Genomic DNA, 22,484 nt, shown 5'->3' on the forward strand with positions numbered 1-22,484 from the left:
TCTTGCCCAAAAACGTCAACTTTCGGTGCTAAATACCTCAAAAGAGACACATAAAAGAACCATATTTTAAAGCAATTTGACCATATTAAAAGCAATCAATTTCGATGGGAGCAAACATCTGGTCAAAGCCATATATCAAAGTGCCCTAAACGACGAAAAATCTCTAACTAATTGTTCAAAACCCGACCTTTCAGCCATTCATACGATGCTTCAAACGACCATCAATGGCTTCAATGAGCTGATGCCCTTTTTGGCATTTGTTCACGCAACCGTAAAGCATAATAATATTGGGTCTAACGCGTGGGATGCCCAGAGGCGACTCGTCCAACAAAAATCAGAAAAACACTGTTTAACATCAAGAAAACTTCACTTCCTTACGGTCAAACTGCGCAAGCAATTTTCCCAATTAGTGAGCCAAAAACACAAAAATTATCTGACTAATTGTACACATTTAAGAAATTTCCAACAAAAGAAATAAATAATTACAAAGTTATCAAGAAATATCCATTTTCCTTAAGTTTAGAAAACCTTTGACCTCAAAAATTCAAAATTTTATATGATAGAAATTTACATAAGTTCAAAAATAACTATATTAACAATTTTTATAAAACAAAAATATTTAAAATAGTAAAGAATTATTTAAAAATCAATTGCATAGTTAGAAACGTTTCTCTTTTAACTGTTTCAATTTTTAGTCACTTGTTAGATAAGGATACATTAATTTCAAAGCTCATAAAGCAAACAAAGAGAGAAAATAGCAGACCATTTTACACAATAAAAACCTTAATACATTTAAAAAATCTATATCCATTTGTTTCATTCAAATTAATTCTTCTTTCTTTAATTTACAACTTTCAAAAAAAAATAACAAGACAAATATTTATAAATAAAAAAATTCAACTGATGTTAACCACAACAAAAAAATAGCTATCAAGGTCCTCAAAAGACCACCATTAAAAAATGAATTCATTAGATAAACAAAGAAAAAAATAGTAAACTATCTCAAAAATTAAAAGTAGTTACATTTTTATAAAATAAAAAGTATTTAAAACAGTAAAAAATATTAAAATCAATTAGTTACGAACTTTTCCCTTTTCAGTGTTTCAATTTTAAGTAATAGTCACTTTTTAGATACAGACACATTAATTCCAAAGCTCATAAAGCAAATAGAGGGAGAAAATAGCAGACCATTTTACACATATTTAAAAATTGTGAAAAATAGCTTATCACAAAGTTTGTTAAATTTGGAAAAATGACTTTAGATAAAAATGACTTTAAGATAAATGGCCGTTCAGAAAAATTTATATTTTTTTAATTATTTTTGCTCTGGAAATTATTTACAACAATTTTTTTTCTGGTGATATTAATCATAATAAAAAAATTGCTGTTACAAAAAAAAAAAAAACGAAAATAGCGAACAGTCCCAAAGATCAAAAGTTGGACTTAATAACAACGTAAGTATATAAACATGTAAAAAAGTGTAGGAAAATGTTTTTTTTTTGATAAAAAGTCTTACAAACGTAAAGAAAAACAATTTAAAATTATTTACAAATTATTAAAATTCCCTTTTAGCTGTTATAGTTTTCAATAATAGCCAATTCTTAGATAAAAACACATTGATTACAAAGTTTATTAAGATAAAGAGAGAAAGAAAATAGCAGATCAAAACTTTCTATTTTCGAAAGATCTTATTGCAAAATTATTTATTAAAATTCTGATTTTTCCCAACTTTTTTGTTAAATTTAAAAGATCAATTAAAAAAAATACGTAAAATAAATTAATAGTTATTTATTATACAAGACTATAAAGAGATTGTTTATCCACGAATGAAAAGGTTAAGTTCACGAGTGACGAAGTATCTTAAAGTTTAAGAGAAAAAAAATAATATTTCAAAAAAAATACAATTTGGGCATTTCTCAATACGAAACGTCAGAACATTTTTAACATATTTAAAACAAGTTTAAGCCTTGTTGAGTCTAATTCGAAGAATAAAATTGTGTATTCAAGTCGTTTGAGTGTAAATCGGACGCTTTATTCCACCTCGTGGATGATAAAATTTGTAAATTTAAATGAATAAAATAAGTTAAAACATTTTACCTACCCTTGTTGTTAAAATGTTACTTTATCTACCCTTGCGGTTAAAGTGCTACTTTATCTACTCAAAAGAGTTGATAAAGAAATAGTTTAACATCTGCTATAGAAAAAAAATCTCTTTTACTAGGTATAAGTAAAAACCCTAAATCCAAATATTAAAAAACAAAAAGCAGATACGGTTTTCAGAATTAGCTCATTGTTAGACAAAGACACGTTAATTCCAATGCTCATTAAGTAAACGAAGAAAGAAAAGAGCAGACCCTACCATAAATTACAATAAAATACCAAATTTAAGACATTTTTCTTTAAGTTACAATTCTGAAAATTTAAATTAAAATTTAAAAATTAAATTATTAAATTAAATTAAAATTTAAATTTGATAAGGGTTCAGGTTTGCATAAATTTCACCCTTTCCTCGCTTAACCGAAAAAACTTTGTATGGCATGCGGGAGTATTTTTTATTCTTTGTCTTTTATCGTTTTTATTCGTCTCAAATGAGACGCCTTTGATAGATTTTCGTTCCCACCGAACGAGCTTTTGTAAATAGTTCAACAGGTAGCAAGGTGGGGCAAAAGAAGAGGGGGTTGTTGAGCTTCTTTAAGACCATGTGATTCCATCTTCAACTGTCATTTACAAGAAGCGACAAGTACAAGCAAGTGACTACCATGAAAAGTGAAACTAATAAGAAAACTGTGATATCTGAGAGCCGCAAGGTATTTTACCCAATTCCCAAATAAAAAAATAATAATAATTGCGGTAATTTTTTATTTTTACTATTATTATTAACAATTTTTTCTTAGGTCCGCAAACCTCTGATGGAGAAAAAACGGCGCGCCCGCATCAACGACAGTCTGGAGACCCTCAAACAGATCCTCCTCGACTCAAAAACCACCCTCAAAGAGTCCTCCGGGAAGAAGAGCGGCCAAAGAACGGCGAAACTCGAAAAAGCCGATATTTTGGAAATGACAGTACGATACGTCCAACACCTTCGAAGCAAACTCAACCAGAATGAAACTAAAGCTGAGAGAAAAAATTGCGATGCAACTCCGGCGATCAAAATGGGAGTTACCCTCATACCCACGAAATTAACCAATGGGGAAATCGTTTTCGTCATGCCCTCCAATCTAAATTCGCAAAATTGCCAGGAGTTCGGAACGAAAATCGCGGAAAATGTGTGGAGGCCGTGGTGAAATTTTTTGTACATACAAGACTGGTTTCGTGCTGTGATATCAAGTGTAAATAAATTATTTAAGAAATTTAAAAATTTAAATTTTCTTTCATTTAATAAAATTGAGCGGCAATATAGGCAACCAATCATACACCTTTCACTCTCAAGGTGTAACAGAGACGAAAATAGCTCTATTTTCGTCCAACTCACGATTACAAAACAATCCCCTCTATTTATCCTTCATTTATCAAATTTTTTCAGTCTCTCATTGGCACTTATGAAGATGTGCACGTGCTTTTTTGATTATTTCACAATTATGTAAAAACTGTGTTCTGTGATTTTGTGACTCAAAACAAGACTTTTTTGCAAAGGTAAGAGGTTAGGTCACGTTGGCCTGAATCCTACAAGTTTGTGTAAAATTACAAGTTATTGCAACTTTCTAAAAATCGAGTCCTTGGCCATAGGGAGGTCCAAACCGGATGCAGCGACTTTACTATTATTATTACGCAACAAGACAATTAATCCTTACATGCAAAAAATAATTATTAAATACCTTGAGTGTTTATTTCGCTCTTGTGAAAAGTATATTTAACACTGAAGCCCCCGGACATGACTGACAACACGTAGCCGCAAGTCTTATTTTTGGGTTTCCCCCTTTATCTTCAGTGGTTTATTTGCATTCGCTTGTTTATTCAAAATTAATAAAAATTTTAATCTTTCCCGATTGCATGTTTTGCACTTTTATCAAACCACAAACCCTGGTTTTGTATTAAATCGTATAAAAGCCTGTCGCCTTGTATCTTACCCAGTTTTGGGCTTGTTTTTACCCAGTTTGGGGCACCTTGAACTTGTGCATTTTAATTCCCAGGTCAAGACCAAATCGGCGATAAATTAGAATTGATAATGGTCGCGTGTGGACCACAGTTTTGCATGTTTTGGGCCACTTAAGAAATTAATTCGTTTAAAAGTTCGGTATCTTCATTTATTCATCCGAAATAAATTCGAACACGAATACCCCGTTTGTTTATCGCGCGTACGTGCGATGATAATGTTTTAATACGGGATTATTTGAGTTTTTTGCGTTGTTGTATTGTGGAACATGACGATATTTTTTTAATTGGTTGAAAAAGTGAGAGGACTTGGTGAAAGTGGTCGCTGGATTTGTCGTAATTGAAAGCAAAATGGTGAGTGTGTAGTAGGAAAAAAAATAGAATTAGATTCGTGTGCAATTGGATAAATAACGTTTGTTATTGTCGGTGATTAATGCCCACTCATCGTTAAAAGCACAATTTTAAAGTCTTGGGAATGAAAATCAAGGTTTGTTCGTTGCAAACAACGGTATTTGCATAACAAATATCGATTTTGTCGCAAATAAAATAAAATGTTTGCTGATCTTTCATTTTTTGGGGCAAAATATGTAAATGATGTAATGTTAAAAAATTTAAAATTGACCGAAATTTTAAGACTGACGAAGGTTATTGCATAAAATACGAAATTAAGAATCTAACTTGAAAAGAGTAATTTAAAAGATTTTATAATAGTAACTTTAAAAATAATTTGGAAATTAAATACAGAGTGCGCCAGAACTCGCTCCCCATGTAAGGTAAGATACCAGGAACATGGAAAATGTGCTAAAAATTTCTATCTATAAAAATTTCAAAGTTATGAGAGTTTAAATTTTGTATTTTAACTCTATTTATTTCTGTTGGAAAAATAATTTTTCAAGTTTTTTGCTACAGGCTATTAGAAGAGGAAAAACAAGGAAGCTTTATCCTAATTGTAAATTGTTTAATGTTATTTGTGGCTTTATTAGCACAATTTTGTACCTTTACTAAATAATTATAAATAACATACAAGATCATCAAATAAATACACATAATTTTTTCCTATCTTACTTGAAATTTTTCTCTGGGGCGCGAGTTCTGACACACCCTGTATATCAGGCGTTTTTTCGGTAGATTTTGCAAATTTTAAACCACTTTTTTGAAACTCATACTGGATGTCCTAGTTACTTGGAAAAAATATCATTTTAGATATGTGAAGGTGTAACACGTTTGATTTCATAAAAAATAGTTCAATAGTTTTTGAATGAAAAATAATGGTCCTACTTTTTCTACATTTTATAACCAAACTTTCATAATACTTCGGTATACATTTCTGTAGCAACTATACGAATTTTTCAAATGAAATTTCAAAATATAATCCATTTCATTTAAATTGGCATAACAGTAGGCCATGATTGTGTAAACTGCGCTTTAAATGTGAAAAAGGCTTTACAATTAAGGAACTAAATTTGTCACTAAAAAAAGTGAGGTTAAGATGGTTAAAATTTTATTTTTAAAGAACCCTCTTTCAAAGGTTTTCAGAGAGAGTTTTTCTCCATAAAAAGTTTCATCCCTTTGTAGGTGTAGTTTTGACACCAAAAACATACACTATTTGCTTTGGAGAAAATATAGACTTTCGTTGATAACAAATGGCTTCTTGAAATTTCAAAATACGTTTCATTCACACCGGAGAAGAAACACAATTTGTTTTCCGTGAAAGTTGCAGCCAAAAGGGGTTTGGATTTTTTCATTAGAAATGTAGGACAAAATTGTGAATTTTTAAACAATGGTAAAGTTGTTGCGATCGGAGTGGAAATCTGTACAAAATGAAGCCTCCCGTACCGAAGCTTGAAAAATCGTGTTTTGCCGTAAATTCAAATTCAAATTGGTATATTTGATTCCATTCCACCTAAAATGCCTAAAACAGGAACAACAAAAAGAAATTGATTATATTTTCAAACATACCTTAGCGTGTACCTTAAATCTGGGGTTCTGAAGAGAACTACTTTTGATTATAATTTGAAAAAATAGTGGGAATAACGAACAAGCAACGAAAACAGTGAAAAAACGAATACAAATGTCAGTCATGTCAGTTCAATAAACCATGTAGGTAAGTAATCAAAGAAAAACAAAAACCCCAGTATCTATTATATCAGGGACATGCGCAGGGCTACAAACTTAAATACGAAATTCCATAGCCACCTATTATGCCAATTTCAATGAAATCTACTTTACATACTTTTAAAAAATCAAAGTTCTTTTGGTGATGCCACTAAAACTAAATTTTTCGTCTTTCAATACATGGTATTTTTCTCTTGCTAAAATAAATAAATAATATTTTTAAATGTAAAATTGTTGTTTTTTAAATAATCGCAACGTTGATTTTTCTACTTAGAAAGTAATAAAAGCTGTTCATTAGATAATCGAAAATAATAAAATTAAAAAATATATAGCCATTTTCAGAATAGTCTTGAAATAGTGTGGAAAACCGAAAAAATGACTATACAGCGTGACTCAAAAGGACCGTACAATCACTGGAGTGGTTTTTAGAATCATTGAATTACTCTCAAATTGCAAACCAAAATATTGTGCCAACTTTCCTTACGGAGAAATAGCTATTCGAAAATCCAAGTTTAATGTTAATTTTTTATTAATCAGGAACGTAATTTTATATTTTACTAGTAAGAGACGTTAAAACATGCATCTGGGTTTATTAAAAAACAAATAAAATCTTTAAAATAATAAGTAAAACTTGGATATAAACTCTTTCCTAATGTAGAGATTTTCTGAAAGGGTAAAGTCGGCAACAGCACAAAATTTCTTGATTTGTATACCTAGTAACAAATTTTCGAGTGCAAGGCACAATCTACTACAGCGTTGCCCGTTTGTGCAATTTTTAAACATTTTGAAAAATTTAGAAGCATATCGGCGTTTCTTTTAACGTTTTCTATCACCATATACGCGGTTGTTCGACTTTTTTGAATTACCATGTATTAGTAGAGAAATTATTTAATACTTATTTGCATTTATAAAAGAAATCCAATGCCATAAATCATGTTGATTTTGTTAAAAACAGATCATGTGTTTTCGAAATTTGTAAAACTGATATATTGAGATTTTCGTTCGAAATACTTACAAATTAAAATGTCAAAACAAGTTTAAAAGGACAAATTTAATATATTTTGTCAGTGTTTGTAGATTAATTAATGTTACGAAAGGGTAATTGATTTTTACGAAATACGAAAAATAAATGTATTTCTTTCGTTATTTATTTGATTTATCAGCAAATTATAACATTGTTATTTTTATTATAGGGAGATTTTGGCATGATGTATGATATATTTTTTTGCTTTTATTGTGCGCAAGAAATTTTGTTTCAGTTTTTATGTGAAATTTAAATTTTATTAAAATTATACTCCTAATTTTATAATATAAAAAGGGAAATGAAACCCATAATTTTATCATAATTTGTTTAAAATCGGATAATTAACAAGGAAGTTTTTAAATCAAGTCGAGGTCGATTACTTTGGATAATAAAATCCTTTTTTTTTTATTTTTGTATTCCCAAGACAAACTTCTTCCAAACCTTAACCCACTTCCATTACATTTCACATATTTACTCGTACAATGATAATAAATAACTTAAAAACGCTTAATCACAAGAACTGCTGATAAGTACTTTTTAGTGTTGATTCATTATACTCTTCCAATAAAATATTACAACAATAATAAAACACCGATATCGCAATTGGTTTCTTTACGTCAGCTATCGGCCAAATCAAAGCCTCCAATATTTTCCCATCTATTTTCGCCGCAATAATATTATTTTCACAGATGTGTCCCATCTCGGGAATGGTCCAATTCCTCATTGTGGTGGTAACCCTCCTCCTCCTCTGCCACGCCGCCGTCGTGCGCTCCTTGGAGATCGTCTTCGAGCCGCGAAACGCCACCGTCCACATGCACGACACCATCCCCATAGCTTACCAAATCCTCAAAGCCCCCGACGAGAATTTCAACACGGTGCGGCTCTACACCGAGAACCCCAACGTGGCCAAACTCGACTCTTTCATTATAAAAGCCCAAAGCGGGACGTTCAACCTCACGGGGAATTTTCTAGGTAGCTTTTGGCTCTCCTCCAACCGACTTTAACCGAATATTGTTTAGGTAAGACGGAAGTGAGGTGTCAGGGGGCCCAGGGGAAGCTGGATGTGACCGTAGTGAGAAAAAAACGGGTCATTGACACGATTTTCACCTCGTCGGTGGCCACACTGGTCAGCATTTTGTACATCAACTTCGGCTGTGCCCTCAATTGGGGGGAAATGATCCGGAATTTGAAACGGCCAATAGGGCCCGCCATCGGTTTCGTGGGCCAGTTTCTCGTAATGCCATTGGTGGGTGGGTACCAATCACAAATTGAGTAATGAAAATGGGGGATTTTAGCTCAGTTTTGGGGTCGGTAAGCTTCTCTTCCCCGACAGTCCTGAAATGCAGCTCGGGATGTTCTTCACGGGGGTTTCCCCGGCCGGTGGTGCCTCAAACATCTGGACGGTGGTCCTTGATGGTAACATGGACCTTTCCGTCACCATGACGACAATCAGTACCTTAGCAGCCTTCGGGATGATGCCCTTGTGGCTCTTCACTCTAGGAAAAGTGATCTTCGATCAGGGCGACATAACTGTGCCTTATTCCCAAATTTCCACTTATGCTATAGCACTGGTGATTCCCCTAGGAATCGGTTTTTTACTCTCGCGGTATTGCAAAAAAGTCGCGACGTTTCTAGTCCGGATTTTGAAGGGCTTCTCGGCTGTTCTCCTACTTTTCATCATAGTTTTCGCAATTGTGACCAATTTGTACTTATTTGAGTTGTTTTCATGGCAGGTGAGGCGCCATCTTGCCCACAAACCCGATAATTGTGTAGATTGTTGTCGCAGGGATGGGTCTGCCCTACTTGGGGTACCTCCTCGGGTACCTCCTTGCCGCAATCCTCAAACAACCCTCACCCGATTGTCTCGCAATTGCGATTGAAACGGGGATACAAAACACCGGAATCGCCATTTTCCTACTCAGGTTCACCCTACCACAGCCCCAAGCCGACTTGACCACAGTGGCCCCCGTTTCTGTGGCCATGATGACGCCTTTGCCACTGCTAATTATGCTCGTTTACAAGAAAATTAAGGCCAGGTTTGGGCCCAAGTCAGGGGCGTGCGTTATTTTTGCTATAGGAGCGATTTTTCAGGCTATATCCCGCTCGCAAGAAGTTAAATATGGCGGTGCAAGAATTGACAATTGACGGGAATTCAAATACTCAAAAGGAGGATCGGCTCATACCGACCATAGCGTAATCTCGGGCTGTGATTCATCAGCTTTAAAGTTACTTAAAAGGGGGCGAAAAGTCGGCTAATGTACGGAAAATCGGACTCACCGTGAAAATTCAGGCCGGGACGAGTCGTCAGGGACACCAACTGAAGCGTGAGTGCAGTGTTGCCAGCCCAAAACAATTAAATTCACCAGATCTGGACAGAAAAGTTACCAGATTTACACCTATTTTCACCAGATTATACTTAAATTTTTCCAATACTGTCGAAGATTCACGATTTTTTTCGCAAATCTGCTCAAAAACGTGCTTATACGCTCGAAAAATGCAAAAATAGGTAACGCTATTTTATTTAGTCTAATTCTATAATTTTTTGAATAGTTTTTAATTCAATTTTGCGAAATAACACGTAGCACTGAATTAGTGGTAATCCTTCTAAATTTGTTATATCAGAATGTTTCAGGTGTCACTCCATACTTACGTTGTAAAACATGCTAAAACACCTGATAAAGGCAAAAATAATGACTTACCTTGATGTTTTTTTGGTTTGTTTTGGCAAAATCTTCATTTTCAACTATATTTTGTATTTTTCGTCCTTTTTTTGTGTGACAAAGTTTCACTCAAAAAGAGCTAATTCGAATGAAACAAACGAAATAACATCAATTTAGATTTATTTTTGTTGTGTTTAAGCATGTTTTGACCCTATCCTGTAAAATAAATGAGTCTCTGATTCAAAAACGAACTAAATGGAGCGAGATATGCTAAAATAATGTCAGTTTCAATCTAATTTGATAATTTTTCAGTCAGTTTTAGCAAAAATTTTTATGTATTTTAAAAATGTGCTGAAACACTTTAAAAATGCAAAAGTAATACTAGTTTTGGCCTAATTTGATAAATTTTCAGTTTGTTTTTAGCGAAATGTTGGAAAATAGTTCTGTTTCTCGCTAAAAACATACTAAAACGCTAAGAAATTGATAAAATAATGTACTTTCCAACCCATTTTAGCGATTTTTTTACCTTGTTGAGTGTAATCATTTAGAAAACCAAAACTATCTCTCGATTTTTTAACTTGTTTTAGAGAAAATTTAGAATTTGAGTTTTTGCATGGCTAAAAAAACGTGAAAAATGCTCAAAAAAATACAAAAAAAAAACTAGTGTTATCCTTTTTGATTGAATTTACTATATCAATATGTAATTAAAAAATCAAATTAAAAAAGATAATTTTACTAACATTTTGGCTGGAACTATAGTCACGTTTCCAAAAAAAATCATCAGAAATTGGAATTGTTTCAAAAGTTTTCAGACAATCATTAAACTAGTACAAAAGTCACCAGATCTGGTGAAATTTCACCCGACCTGGCAACACTGCGTCAGTTCTACCAAAACACCTTTCATTATTATTAGCAAAGAAAATAATTAGATTTTACTTAATTAAGCTAGAAATTGTGCATTGTTTTTCAGTTACGGGACATTAGCCGATTGTTTGTTTTTACGGTGGCGGGAAATTCAAACCAGTTTTGACGCCTTTAAGTTTTTATTGTATATACTCGTATGTTGTATAATAAATACATTTCGTTGAGTACACGTAAGTACATTCAAAAAACGAGAATTAATTGTATTATCACAAGTAGTACGTAAAAATCACACAATATGAGAACTGTGATGATTCCTCAGTATGTATAGTAATAAATAAATTTGTTTCAGTATTACATCTAAATTCCTACATTGTATAAAATTGTAAATAAATTAATAGACAAAATATACAATAATTACAAAAGCTCTCTACTATTTGTTGTGAAAAATTGCGACTGGTATAAAATAAATTAGGAAATTATTTAAGGCTCACTTCTTTTCTAGTCTACTAGAAAAACCCTAGACCAATAAACTAAAGCAATTATATGTTATTTATTCGTGCTGTCCCATTTTCCTTTATTGAGTTGTTGCTAACCATTTGATTGTGATTGTATATTGATTGGAGGGGCACGTGGAGTAGTTCCACAATTTTAATAAACTCTTTTTCTGTAACAAATCCACTAAAATTCGTGTTGTTTACAATGAAAATTTACCGTTCTCTGACGTAATCATCCCATGCCTGATTAAAAAATCTAGAGCCACTGGAACACTCGTTGTCTTAAAATCAGAACTGAACAATTTCTCAAGACACTGTTCAGCTGGAAGCAATTCAAAAGTTTCAACTTCCCCATCCGCATTTTCTGGAATAAAATCTAATGGAAGTTCCAAATCGAAAACAAACTCTGTATTAGGGAATAAGCCCCTTTCAGATTCGAAAAAAAACCTACAGAAATCCAATCAATTCCGAAAAACGCCCCCGAATCGGTGACTTACGAGACACATCCCGCGCTGACTAAATTCTTCATCAATTCTGGCGGAATGGACGCCTCCTCCATGGCTTCCTTGTAAGCAGTTTCAAAAATCCCGTGACCCACTGATAGCCCCCCGCCCACCATATTGTCCCATTTACCTAAATTCGTCGCTTATTAATAGATTTTCGCACGTTTCGGCACTGACCTGGCCAGGTTTGTTTGGTGGCGGAGCGCTTTTGCAGCCACAGACACAGCCCCAGTTTGGGGTGGCGCACGTATCCGTTGATGTCCACCCCGTAGTTGCGAATGCCGAAGAGACACGTCGCCGAGCGGTCCATTTTGAGGAGACTCTTTGAGGTGAAGTCGGTCTTGACCTCGTAGCACTGAAACAGGGGGGTTCAAGGACACGCAGTGTAAACTGTGGGGCTCACCTCGTCGCGCCACCCCTTCAACGCGATGAAGACGCTGCCGGCGCGCAATTCGCGCAAAACCCGGTCCACCTGGGTGCTGCGCTCCTCGTAGTCGCGGAAGGCGGGGTTCAGCTCCACGCAGCCGGAGGTTATGCGAAAAACCTTGAAAAAGTCGTTTTAATATCGGCCAATTTTGCATAATTAAGTTACTTCAGGGAACTTTAGGAGCTGTTTCATGACGTCCGGCCGGACGAGCCCCACTTGGAAGCCCTCGACGACGAAGGGCCGACAGTCGCCCGACGACAGACCTGCAAGTTTTAAATAAATAGCCGCGACTCGTGGCGATTTTTTCAAATGTTATGGGTGTATGCCAAGATCAATATCACAAACAATGGTTTACGCACGATTTTTCTCGCGATTTGTGAATGTAAACGGGTGCGAAACACCACGGACTTGTTCCCTCGCGTCGAGGACTCACCTGACAAGTAGAAACAATTAAATTTCTGAGCGAGTTTGAGTAATCTTGACATGTTCTCTGGCGACCGTTGCACTGACATTGGAACACTTGACATTTTTATTGACAGCCCTTGTTGACGTTTCTGGGGGATTTTCGTATTTCACTAGTTACAAAACTTCAACCTCAAAATACCAACAAGTGACGTGTAAACATTTCATCATTTCACACGCAATGAGTTCGTTTAAACGCGACAAAAAGGAGGAAGAAGACGGTTTGTAACCCTCTTCTATTATTCACCCCCCAAACTAACTCAATTTTAGGGGGCGGCAACCCTTTTCAAAACATCGAGAAAACAAGAGGCTCGTGTCTTCAACGACACGACCGTCAACCCCAGAAGATGCACTCACATTCTCACCAAACTTCTCTACCTTTTAAACCAGGTAAGTCAAAAACCGCCTCCTTGCACACTTACAACCGCCATTTCAGGGGGAACAACTTGGCACCAAAGAAGCCACAGATGTGTTTTTTGCAATGACTAAACTATTTCAATCCCGTGATGTAATCCTACGCTGGATGGTTTATCTAGGAATTAAAGAATTGAGCTCAATTGCCGACGATGTCATCATTGTTACTTCAAGTCTCACTAAAGACATGACAGGGAAAGAAGATTTATACAGAGCGGCCGCCATTAGGGCCCTTTGCAGTATTACAGACGCGACAATGTTGCAAACAATTGAAAGATACATGAAACAGGCGATTGTGGACAGAAACTCAGCTGTGAGTTCAGCAGCTCTTGTCAGTTCGCTACATTTGACCAAATTGGCCCCAGAAGTGGTCAAACGGTGGGTCAACGAGGCCCAAGAGGCCGTCAATAGCGACAAGTAAGTAAAAAAATTTCAATTGCAAAAAATGCCAAAGAAATATTTAGCGTGGCTATGCAACTAACAATACGCCGAACTAAAAAACTAATTTTTGTATTTATTGTTACAAAACTATGACTTATTTCTATTGCATAACGTTGAAAAATCATAATAGACGACTTTTGATAAATTAAAATATTATTTATCTCTTAAATGGTTAAATTTGTGTTTTGTAGTTATGCAACCAACAAAACACGTTTTTCTTACACCAAAATTTTTTTTGTTTATTGTTACAAAACTATCACTTATTTCTATTGCACAACTTTGGAAAATCATAATAGACGACTTTTGATAAGTTAAAATATTATTTATATCTTATTAAATGGTTAAATTTGTGTTTTGTAGTTATGCAACTAACAAAACACGTTTTTCTTAAACCAAAATTTTTTGTGTTTATTGTTACAAAACTATGACTTATTTCTATTGCAAGACATTGTGTTAATCATAATAGACGTCTTTTGATGTATTAACTTGTTATTTATGGCTTAAAAAATGAAATTTGTGTCTCGTGTTATGCAACCAACAAAACACGTTTTTCTTAATTTCAGTATAATGGTCCACTACCACGCGTTGGGGCTCTTATACCACACCCGCAAGACGGACCGCTTGGCCGTGACCAAGCTTGTGGCAAAACTGACTCAAATTTCGCTAAAATCGCCCTATGCTGTGTGTATGTTGTGTGTTAATTTTTGTTTCTTTTTACAAAAGAATCGTCCTTTGGGCTGGAATAAACTGGATTTTTGATTTATGCTGCTCAAGTAAACTTTTGTCATGGCTGGTTATCGAAAATATTTCTGCAAGTACCCTGGCTGCACCAGTGGATACGTGCCGAACCCCGTTGAAGGACATGCCAACAAGCACTTCTTCACGTTCCCTAAAAACCCAAAGCTTCACGAATTGTGGAGGAATGCCTGCAAAATTGAAGGTTCCGTAAGGTCAAAGTTTTGGCGTTTATGTGAGGATTATTTTGAACGCCGCGATTTTGTGAATGAGAGGAAGGATAGATTAAATCCAAATGTAATTCCCAAGCCCTATGTTTTGGCTTCACAAGAGAAGTTTGTTGACATTTCACAAACAAATCTTTCTGTGGCAGATGATAGTTTTGTGGAAAATTCTTGCAGAAAAGGTTTTATTTTGTATTACGTCTGGGGCAGACAGGCAAACTATGCCAATACTGACTGATTTTATTGTTAATAATACGAAAAATTTGATTTGTTGTATCATTTTGTTATTGATAGTTTACAATAAAAAAGTTTAACAAAACATTTGTTTAATTACCTTGAAACAATTTAATAATGGCAAGTTTCATTTCAAATTTTGTTTAAAATTATTTTTTTTATTTTATTTTATTTGCAAGATGATAATAATATTTGAAAATGAAGGGGGTCAATTAAAATGTCGCGCCATTCCGTGTTAGTAACGCACTTTACCACCAGAGGCTCGTGTTGCCAGTGATTTGCTAGGGAGATTTGATTTCTTATTCTCTCAGTTGTGTGCTCTGAGGGGGGTTCGTCGTTGCTGTAACACCGAAATTAATATCTTGCTCTAATGAAGTTACTATGATCTTACCGTTAGGGTTATTATTTCGAAACAAACCGGACAGTCCATTTTCGTACAGTGTTTCCAATGACTTATAATCTGTCTCGAGGAACTACAATGCGCCACGGAACAACTTTTTCCCGCATTACACGTCCTCAGATGATTCAAAACGTTCTTCATTGTTTTACAATGGGGTAAATTACACTGCCACCATTCACCATTGGCTTGCGCCTCTCGTTTTCGACACTTATGTGCGTGTAGTAACAACACTAATTGTTGTTGAATCAATTTTCGTCTTTCTGTGATTGCTAGATAAAGTAATATGAAGGACAACATAAGACAACGCATGCACTAACTACACATAAAATAATAAAACCGACACTTACTCGTCGAAGACGGTGGCGGCCCCGCCCCCTGGTTCTGGGTGGCGGTTTGTGGTCCTGGTTGTGTTCCGGACTGAGGTTGGGCAGGTGATGATGCAGGCAGTTGGGGTGTGGCGACACCTTGAGGTCCGGCGTTGGGATATGACATTGGTTGGTTTTCAAACCCTGAACCCTTGCCTCTTGACCAAATAAAACAATTTTTATAATTTTTAAGCGCCCCTTTTGAGGTACTGTATGGTTCCCAGGATGGTGTGGCCACGGGTATGAAGCTGAGATAGGCGCTAGGAATGGGCAAAAGTAACCGGTTATTGTTCTTAAAGTTAACCGTTTATTTCAGGTTATTTTGAAACCGCGATTTAATCGGTTATTGGATGTAATAACTGGCGATAAAGGTTATTTTGTGGGTGCCTGCTAGCTGCCCGTGTCCCAAGACTCCCAAGCTGCTTTCACTTACACGAAAAACGAAACCTCACCAATTACAGATTAGTTTTCATTATATTGTCTGGTTGGCACTTTTAGTAGCCCTGCGCGTAACAGTTGTCGCTGCTCGTGGTCTGCGTTATCTTATCTTACTTGTGTTAAAAGCGCTAAAATTCACTTAATTTTATTGACAGCCCTTGTTGACGTTTCTGGGGGATTTTCGTGTTTCGCTAGTAACAAAACTTCAACCTCAAAATACCAACAAGTGACGTGTAAACATTTCACTCCTGAAATTTTAATCCACACACAATGAGTTCGTTTAAACGCGACAAAAAGGAGGAAGAAGACGGTTTGTAACCCCCTTCTACTATTTTCCCCCAAACTAACTCAATTTTAGGGGGCGGCAACCCTTTTCAAAACATTGAGAAAACAACAGTGTTGCAAGAAGCTCGTGTCTTCAACGACACGACCGTCAACCCCAGAAGATGCACCCACATTCTCACCAAACTTCTCTATCTTTTAAACCAGGTAAGTCAAAAACCGCCCCCATGCACACTTACAACCGCCATTTCAGGGGGAACAACTTGGTACCAAAGAAGCCACAGATGTGTTTTTTGCAATGACTAAACTATTTCAATCCCGTGATGTAATCCTACGCAGGATGGTTTATCTAGGAATTAAAGAATTGAGCTCAATTGCCGATGATGTTATCATTGTTACTTCAAGTCTCACAAAAGACATGACAGGGAAAGAAGATTTATACAGAGCGGCCGCCATTAGGGCCCTTTGCAGTATTACAGACGCGACAATGTTGCAAACAATTGAAAGATACATGAAACAGGCGATTGTGGACAGAAACTCAGCTGTGAGTTCAGCAGCTCTTGTCAGTTCGCTACATTTGACCAAATTGGCCCCAGAAGTGGTCAAACGGTGGGTTAACGAGGCCCAAGAGGCCGTCAATAGCGACAAGTAAGTAAAAAAAATTTCAATTGTAAAAAACGCCAAAGAAATATTTAGCGTGGCTATGCAACCAACAATACACCGAACCAAAAACACAATTTTTTGTGTTTATTGTCACAAAACTATGACTTTTTTCTATTGCACAACATTGAAAAATCAAAATAGACGACTTTCGATAAATGAAAATGTTATTATTTATCTCTTATATCTTTAAATTTGTCTCGTGGTTATGCAACCAACAAAACACGTTTTTCTTACACCAATTTTTTCTTTGTTTATTGTTACATAACTATCATTTATTTCTATTGCAAAACATTGTGTCAATCATAATAGACGTCTTTTGATGTATTAACTTATTATTTATTGCTTAAAAAAGTGAAATTTGTGTCTCGTGTTATGCAACCAACAAAACACGTTCTTAATTCTTAATTTCAGTATAATGGTCCAATACCACGCGTTGGGGCTCTTGTACCACATCCGCAAGACGGACCGCTTGGCCGTGACCAAGCTGGTGGCAAAACTGACTCGAATTTCGCTAAAATCGCCCTACGCCGTGTGTATGTTGATCCGCATTGCTGCTAAGCTCCTTGATGAGGAAGACACTGGTAACGATTCACCCCTCGCTGAGTTTATCGAGTCTTGTCTTCGTCACAAGAGCGAAATGGTGGTCTACGAGGCGGCCCACGCCATCGTCAACCTCAAACGCACCACCAGTCGCGAGTTAGCCCCCGCAATCAGTGTCCTTCAACTGTTTTGCGGATCACCAAAACCGACTTTGCGTTTCGCCGCCGTTCGTACATTGAATCAAGTCGCGATTTCGCATCCGGCCGCTGTGACGGCTTGCAACTTGGATTTGGAGAATTTGATAACGGATTCGAATCGATCAATCGCGACTTTGGCCATTACGACGTTGTTGAAGACGGGGGCTGAGTCGTCGGTTGATCGGTTGATGAAACAGATTGCGACTTTTGTGTCGGAGATCAGCGATGAGTTTAAGGTGGTGGTGGTGCAGGCGATTAGGGCGTTGGCGTTGAAGTTTCCACGGAAGCATAGCGTTTTGATGAATTTCTTGTCGGCGATGTTGAGGGATGAAGGCGGGTTGGAGTACAAGGCGTCGATTGCTGATACGATTATCACAATAATTGAGGATAATCCAGAGGCGAAGGAGGCGGGATTGGCGCATTTGTGTGAGTTTATTGAGGATTGCGAGCACACGTCGTTGGCGGTGAGGATTCTGCATCTGTTGGGCAAGGAAGGACCGAGGACTAAACAACCCTCAAGGTACATAATATACTCTTTTTCATACTGATTTGCATCAAGTAGGTTCCAGACAGTGTTGCCAGGTCTGGTGAAATTTCACCAGATCTGGTGATTTCCATACTAGTTTAATAAGTGAAAACTTTTGTAAAAATTCTATCTGGTGATTTTTTGGAAATGAAAAACTGTTTTTCAGGCATTTTCCACGTTTTCAACCAGAAACTTGATTATTTCGTATTTTTTTTCTTTTTCAAAAAAGTCGAAAAACCACTAAATGACGGATCAAAAATGACTATTGTTATCTTATTCGAATACTTTTTCAGCTAGAAAGAATTATTTCACAAAATTTCGTTAAAAACAATTCAACAAATTCGACCAAAAACGCCGTTATTTTTGCTCGTCTCAAGTGTTTTTGAGATAAAAACAAAGAAAATTCTAAAAATTTCATTGAAGCAGGCAAAAAAATTACAAAATTAAAATTTTAGCTTGTTTCGCCCGACTTACTTTGTTTTTGAACCAGATGCTCATTTATTTTGCAAAATCTTGTTCAAATCCACTTAAAAATCACAAAAACAATTGATAGTGATGTTATTTTGTTTGTTTCACTCGATTTAACTGGTTTTTGAGTAAAATAAGACAAAAATAAACCGAGAATCTTTTTAAGCACGTTTGTATACTTCAATCTCAGGTTTTTTGCAAGACTAAAACAAATTGAAAAATCAATAAAATAAGTAGAAAATTAGATTAATTTTGCATTTCTTGAGTGTTTTAGCAGATTTTTCAGCTAGAAACGCAATTATTTCGCAAAATTTTATTAAAAACAAGCCAAAAAAGCGCAGAATTAAGCCAAAAATGATATAATTTTTTCCTTTTTCAAAAGTTCAAACAGATTTTTTAAGTTTTTCGCGAGAGTTTGCCACAGCGTGTCAAAAATCACTAAATTGTTATAAGAAAATTATATTATGATATTTTTACCTAACTCTTAGGCTTTAACTTGATTATTTCGTCCAATTTTTTCTCGAATAAAAACCATCAAATTGGTTAAAAATAGTTCTATTTGTTTTTTACCAAACAAAATATTACTAAACAGAGTCGAAAATGACAACTTATTTTTGTTTTCTTCCAATGCTTTTTTAGCTAGAAACACAATTAATTATTTTCTAAAATTTTGTCAAAAACAAGCCACAACAAACCAAATTCGACAAAATAGCCAAAAAACGGCGTTTTTTGCCTTTTTGAAAGATAAGAACACATAAAGTTCGAAACATTGCTTTGAAACAGGCTAAAAATTACAAAATTAAATCGGCCAAACACGCCTAAAAATCAAAAAAAGGATTGATATTGATGTTATTTTGTTTGTCTCACTAGATTTAGAGAAAACACAAAATTTGACCGAAAATGCTTTTAAGCACGTTTTTGTACTAAAATCTCAGGTTTTTCGCTAGATTTCGCTAAAACAAACTTAACAATCAAGAAATTAAGTCTAAAATTACATTACTTGTGTATTTTTCGAGCGTTTTAGCACGTTATTCGACTAAAAATGCAATTATTTAGCAAATTTTTGTTAAAAACAAGCCGGAAAATCACAGAATTAGTTCGAGAAGCATGTGATTTTTGCTTTTTTTTCAAGAGTTTAAGCAGATTTTGAAGCTGAAAACTGCGTTTTTACGCGACATTTTGTCATACAAATCGAAATCTGGTGAAAATTTACAAATTTTTGGATCTGGTGATTTTTTTTTCATCTGGCAATATGAAAACGAGGTATTCTTTCTTAATACTTTTTTTTTAACAAAAAGAAGGCTGTTTTGATGGTAAAAACTGTCACAATTCAGTCTAAATTTGCAAAATTTTTCAATGACTCGTGGTAATCAGCGCGACGTAGCGCGCGCGAGAAACCAGAAAAAACAGCAAGACAAGGCGAAAACCAAGTCGCACAACAATGGTTTAACCTTAGAACAACGTAAATTCCGCGACGCTGAGACAATGCGTGAAAAACAGCGAAAAAAAGAGGAAAACCAACCAACCCCTAAATCGTAATTTGTATTTTTTTTTAAATTTAGGTGCATTCGTTTCATTTATAACCGCGTCATTTTGGAGAACCCCACCGTTCGAGCAGCCGCCGTCTCGGCCATGGCCCAATTCGGGGCCACCTGTCCCGACCTCCTCGAGAACATCCAAGTCCTCCTTGCACGTTGCCAAATGGACTCCGATGACGAAGTCCGCGATAGGGCCACCTACTACAGCAGTATCCTAGGCCAACAAGACAAGGGGCTGTACAATAACTACATCCTGGAGACTCTGCAAGTGTCGATCCCGGCCCTGGAACGCTTCCTCAAAGACTACACGCAAAACCCGAGCGACAGCCCCTTTGACATGAAATCGGTCCCGATCGCGGTCATCCCCACCCGTGAGGAGACCGAAGACAAGCACAAGTCGGAAGGAATGATAATTTCCAACGGCCCCCCTAAACCCGCAACTGTCTCACGCGAGGAGAACTTCGCAGAGAAGTTGAGCCAAATCCCCGGAGTCGCCGATTTGGGGCCCCTGTTCAAGAGCTCGGAAGTGGTCGAATTGACCGAATCCGAAACCGAGTATTTCGTGAGGTGCATCAAACATTGTTTCACCAATCACGTTGTGTTGCAATTCGACTGTTTGAACACTCTCAGTGACCAATTATTGGAGGATGTGCGAGTCCAGCTTGACACCAGTGAGGGTTATACCATTTTGAAGGAGATTCCGTGCCCCAAATTGCCGTATAACGAGACAGGCTCGGCTTATGTTATTTTGCAATTCCCTGAGAATGATTTACCGAATAGCGTGGGCACGTTTGGGGCCGTTTTGAAGTTTATTGTCAAGGATTGTGACCCCAATACGGGGCTGCCGGACACCGACGAGGGGTACGATGATGAGTACATGCTCGAGGATTTGGAAATCACACTCGGGGACCAAATCCAGAAGATAAATAAGGTCAATTGGGGGGCTGCGTGGGAGGAAGCCATAGCCACCTGTGTGGAAATGGAAGATACTTACTCCTTGAGTTCGATGAGTACTTTAGAGGAAGCGGTGAAAAATATTATCCAGTTTTTGGGGCTCCAGCCGGCTGAACGAACCGATAAAGTCCCAGAAGGGAAAACCACACATACTTTACTCCTAGCCGGTAATTATTTCAAATTGTGTGGTAATTTATTACTTAATGTGATTTTAGGGATGTTTAGGGGCGGCATTGACATTCTTGTGAGGGCCAAACTGGCCCTTGCTGACGGTGTGACAATGCAATTAACGGTGAGGTCAACTGATGGCGACGTTGCTGAATTAATTACGTCAACAGTAGGATAAAAAGTTATATTCATGTTTCTAAAGTTATTAAACCACGTATTGATTATCCTGCACTTTGGCTATTTCATCCTTGAACTGCGAAATTGTCTCTTTGGCTAGTTTGAGACGGTTTTTCAGGACCCCAATCTCCGCTTTGACTTTTTGTTTCGCTTCTGTGATATTTTTCAACGTTTTTTCCTTCTTTTCCTCGACTAGAAAGCAAAGTTAATTGGGGAAAAACACTTAAGACACCTACAATTGGTATTGTGCTCCCAGCGCCCCAAAGTCAATTGTTTGGTGTTTGTTAACAAATGGTGCATCAGCTGTGTGGGGTCTTGGAAGACAATCTCGTCGTAGCTTTCCGATAGGAGCCCCTTTCCCTGCTCCATCCCTATGTCCACAGTCCCACCAGAGGGGAAAAGTTTCAAGATGTGGTACATAGTAACCTACAACAGTCCCAATTGAAGATACAGCAAACAATGAAATAAAATTACAGGTCGTTCATTGGGGTCGTGGAAATGTATTTTGATGACAATTTCAAACTCGCCCCAGCCAGTTTCGCTGATTTCGTAAGGGGGCTTCACGACGATACGGTTCTGGTTGGCGTAGCTTTCATGCAGCTTGAAATGGACTTTTTTCACGTAACAGGAGATGTCCTCGTTGTTGTAGGGCTTCACATAAACTGTCCATTGGTGCGTGTGTCCATCTTCTTCGCGTTTTTTGCCGAAATAGCGAGCTATGTTGCCGTAAACGATGGGTTTCACAATGCATACCCCCTATGCAAAATTACATAATTAACACAGTTGTTGGTATTGGAAGAAGGGAAAGTAAACGTACTTTGAGTCGGCCGCCGGAATCGGGCCCAAAATCAGTCGGGAGGCTCATCTCATCGATTCAAAATAAATAATTTTTGAGGTTGTGTTTGGTATTTCCGAGCTACCAACATTAGGCAAGTGTCAGATTTTATTCAAATCTTATTTAAAAAATCCACAAGCAAATTTTTGCCCAACGACTCACGTGTCATTAATCTCAATTTAAGAATAATATGGTTTTTACAAGTTTATAATTTATTTTGTTTGTTTTGCATCTTGGTTATTTT

General features: G+C 36.4%; 8 protein-coding genes across 11 annotated transcripts; 5 read left to right on the top strand and 3 right to left on the bottom strand.

The window, feature by feature from the left end:
• The first annotated feature begins 2,740 nt into the window (after positions 1-2,740).
• Positions 2,741-3,284, top strand: LOC123015539 (protein hairy-like). The gene is made up of 2 exons (XM_044415315.1): positions 2,741-2,807; positions 2,895-3,284. Exons 1-2 carry the CDS (start codon positions 2,760-2,762, stop codon positions 3,282-3,284), a joined length of 438 nt encoding a protein of 145 aa, XP_044271250.1. The 5' UTR covers positions 2,741-2,759.
• A 200-nt stretch (positions 3,285-3,484) lies between these two features.
• LOC123015698 (ileal sodium/bile acid cotransporter-like) lies at positions 3,485-10,300 on the top strand. Of its 3 annotated transcripts, none has more exons than XM_044415573.1 (6): positions 3,485-3,633; positions 7,921-8,203; positions 8,251-8,477; positions 8,527-8,964; positions 9,005-9,267; positions 9,323-10,300. In XM_044415573.1, exons 2-6 carry the CDS (start codon positions 7,921-7,923, stop codon positions 9,426-9,428), a joined length of 1,317 nt encoding a protein of 438 aa, XP_044271508.1. In that variant the 5' UTR covers positions 3,485-3,633; the 3' UTR covers positions 9,429-10,300. The 3 variants fall into 3 exon arrangements, with proteins under 3 accessions (XP_044271508.1, XP_044271509.1, XP_044271507.1); XM_044415574.1 differs by lacking the exon at positions 3,485-3,633 and adding an exon at positions 4,174-4,446 and having other exon boundaries at positions 9,309-10,300; XM_044415572.1 differs by lacking the exon at positions 3,485-3,633 and adding an exon at positions 4,188-4,446.
• Positions 10,301-10,925: 625 nt separating this feature from the next.
• On the bottom strand, positions 10,926-12,764 carry LOC123015699 (uncharacterized protein YJR142W). The gene is made up of 7 exons (XM_044415575.1): positions 12,613-12,764; positions 12,345-12,442; positions 12,156-12,296; positions 11,930-12,107; positions 11,747-11,882; positions 11,467-11,696; positions 10,926-11,419 (listed from the first exon to the last, which is right to left on the bottom strand). The coding sequence occupies exons 1-7, from the start codon at positions 12,704-12,706 to the stop codon at positions 11,295-11,297; spliced, it is 1,002 nt and encodes a 333-aa protein (XP_044271510.1). The 5' UTR covers positions 12,707-12,764; the 3' UTR covers positions 10,926-11,294.
• A 68-nt stretch (positions 12,765-12,832) lies between these two features.
• Positions 12,833-14,257, top strand: LOC123010149 (coatomer subunit gamma-like; the record flags this gene model as incomplete). The annotated part of the gene is made up of 4 exons (XM_044406852.1): positions 12,833-12,862; positions 12,912-13,031; positions 13,078-13,472; positions 14,060-14,257. Coding segments are annotated over 4 exons (741 nt in total), but the record flags the coding sequence as incomplete, so codon positions are not given.
• A 25-nt stretch (positions 14,258-14,282) lies between these two features.
• LOC123015704 lies at positions 14,283-14,693 on the top strand. The gene has a single exon (XM_044415581.1). The coding sequence runs from the start codon at positions 14,283-14,285 to the stop codon at positions 14,691-14,693; it is 411 nt and encodes a 136-aa protein (XP_044271516.1).
• Positions 14,694-14,785: 92 nt separating this feature from the next.
• LOC123015703 (histone acetyltransferase p300-like) lies at positions 14,786-16,063 on the bottom strand. Of its 2 annotated transcripts, XM_044415580.1 has the most exons (4): positions 15,888-16,063; positions 15,437-15,714; positions 15,081-15,358; positions 14,786-15,029 (listed from the first exon to the last, which is right to left on the bottom strand). In XM_044415580.1, exons 2-4 carry the CDS (start codon positions 15,579-15,581, stop codon positions 14,997-14,999), a joined length of 456 nt encoding a protein of 151 aa, XP_044271515.1. In that variant the 5' UTR covers positions 15,582-15,714; positions 15,888-16,063; the 3' UTR covers positions 14,786-14,996. The 2 variants fall into 2 exon arrangements, with proteins under 2 accessions (XP_044271515.1, XP_044271514.1); XM_044415579.1 differs by having other exon boundaries at positions 15,437-16,063.
• Positions 15,008-21,459, top strand: LOC123015696 (coatomer subunit gamma). The gene is made up of 7 exons (XM_044415570.1): positions 15,008-15,583; positions 15,648-16,202; positions 16,251-16,381; positions 16,428-16,822; positions 17,249-18,094; positions 20,131-21,227; positions 21,276-21,459. The coding sequence occupies exons 2-7, from the start codon at positions 16,163-16,165 to the stop codon at positions 21,404-21,406; spliced, it is 2,640 nt and encodes an 879-aa protein (XP_044271505.1). The 5' UTR covers positions 15,008-15,583; positions 15,648-16,162; the 3' UTR covers positions 21,407-21,459.
• Positions 21,399-22,473, bottom strand: LOC123015701 (YEATS domain-containing protein 4). The gene is made up of 4 exons (XM_044415577.1): positions 22,223-22,473; positions 21,880-22,161; positions 21,642-21,831; positions 21,399-21,597 (listed from the first exon to the last, which is right to left on the bottom strand). The coding sequence occupies exons 1-4, from the start codon at positions 22,268-22,270 to the stop codon at positions 21,434-21,436; spliced, it is 684 nt and encodes a 227-aa protein (XP_044271512.1). The 5' UTR covers positions 22,271-22,473; the 3' UTR covers positions 21,399-21,433.
• Positions 22,474-22,484: the final 11 nt, after the last annotated feature.

Source organism: Tribolium madens, unplaced genomic scaffold, assembly GCF_015345945.1.
Source record: "Tribolium madens isolate multiple individuals breed KSU strain unplaced genomic scaffold, Tmad_KSU_1.1 Scaffold_19;HRSCAF=116;Tcas5.2_LG9, whole genome shotgun sequence".
Classification (NCBI taxonomy): domain Eukaryota; kingdom Metazoa; phylum Arthropoda; class Insecta; order Coleoptera; family Tenebrionidae; genus Tribolium; species Tribolium madens.

Bases quoted from the DNA above. Each gene is read 5' to 3' on its own strand.
- LOC123015539 (XM_044415315.1), top strand. From the start codon at position 2,760: ATGAAAAGTGAAACTAATAAGAAAACTGTGATATCTGAGAGCCGCAAG. The intron at 2,808-2,894 runs GTATTTTACCCA...ATTTTTTCTTAG, and splicing joins TGATATCTGAGAGCCGCAAG to GTCCGCAAACCTCTGATGGA.
- LOC123015698 (XM_044415572.1), top strand. The intron at 8,204-8,250 runs GTAGCTTTTGGC...AATATTGTTTAG, and splicing joins CCTCACGGGGAATTTTCTAG to GTAAGACGGAAGTGAGGTGT. The intron at 8,965-9,004 runs GTGAGGCGCCAT...ATAATTGTGTAG, and splicing joins TTGAGTTGTTTTCATGGCAG to ATTGTTGTCGCAGGGATGGG.
- LOC123015699 (XM_044415575.1), bottom strand. From the start codon at position 12,706: ATGTCAAGTGTTCCAATGTCAGTGCAACGGTCGCCAGAGAACATGTCA. The intron at 12,443-12,612 runs GTGAGTCCTCGA...TAAAACTTGCAG, and splicing joins TAATTGTTTCTACTTGTCAG to GTCTGTCGTCGGGCGACTGT. The intron at 11,697-11,746 runs GTAAGTCACCGA...GGATTTCTGTAG, and splicing joins GTCAGCGCGGGATGTGTCTC to GTTTTTTTTCGAATCTGAAA.
- LOC123015704 (XM_044415581.1), top strand. From the start codon at position 14,283: ATGGCTGGTTATCGAAAATATTTCTGCAAGTACCCTGGCTGCACCAGT.
- LOC123015703 (XM_044415580.1), bottom strand. From the start codon at position 15,581: ATGTCATATCCCAACGCCGGACCTCAAGGTGTCGCCACACCCCAACTG. The intron at 15,359-15,436 runs GTAAGTGTCGGT...TACTTTATCTAG, and splicing joins GCCGCCACCGTCTTCGACGA to CAATCACAGAAAGACGAAAA. The intron at 15,030-15,080 runs GTAAGATCATAG...TCGGTGTTACAG, and splicing joins TCGAAATAATAACCCTAACG to CAACGACGAACCCCCCTCAG.
- LOC123015696 (XM_044415570.1), top strand. From the start codon at position 16,163: ATGAGTTCGTTTAAACGCGACAAAAAGGAGGAAGAAGACG. The intron at 16,382-16,427 runs GTAAGTCAAAAA...CCGCCATTTCAG, and splicing joins TTCTCTATCTTTTAAACCAG to GGGGAACAACTTGGTACCAA. The intron at 21,228-21,275 runs GTAATTATTTCA...ATGTGATTTTAG, and splicing joins ACATACTTTACTCCTAGCCG to GGATGTTTAGGGGCGGCATT.
- LOC123015701 (XM_044415577.1), bottom strand. From the start codon at position 22,270: ATGAGCCTCCCGACTGATTTTGGGCCCGATTCCGGCGGCCGACTCAAA. The intron at 21,832-21,879 runs GTAATTTTATTT...GGACTGTTGTAG, and splicing joins ACGACCCCAATGAACGACCT to GTTACTATGTACCACATCTT. The intron at 21,598-21,641 runs GTAGGTGTCTTA...TTTGCTTTCTAG, and splicing joins CTGGGAGCACAATACCAATT to TCGAGGAAAAGAAGGAAAAA.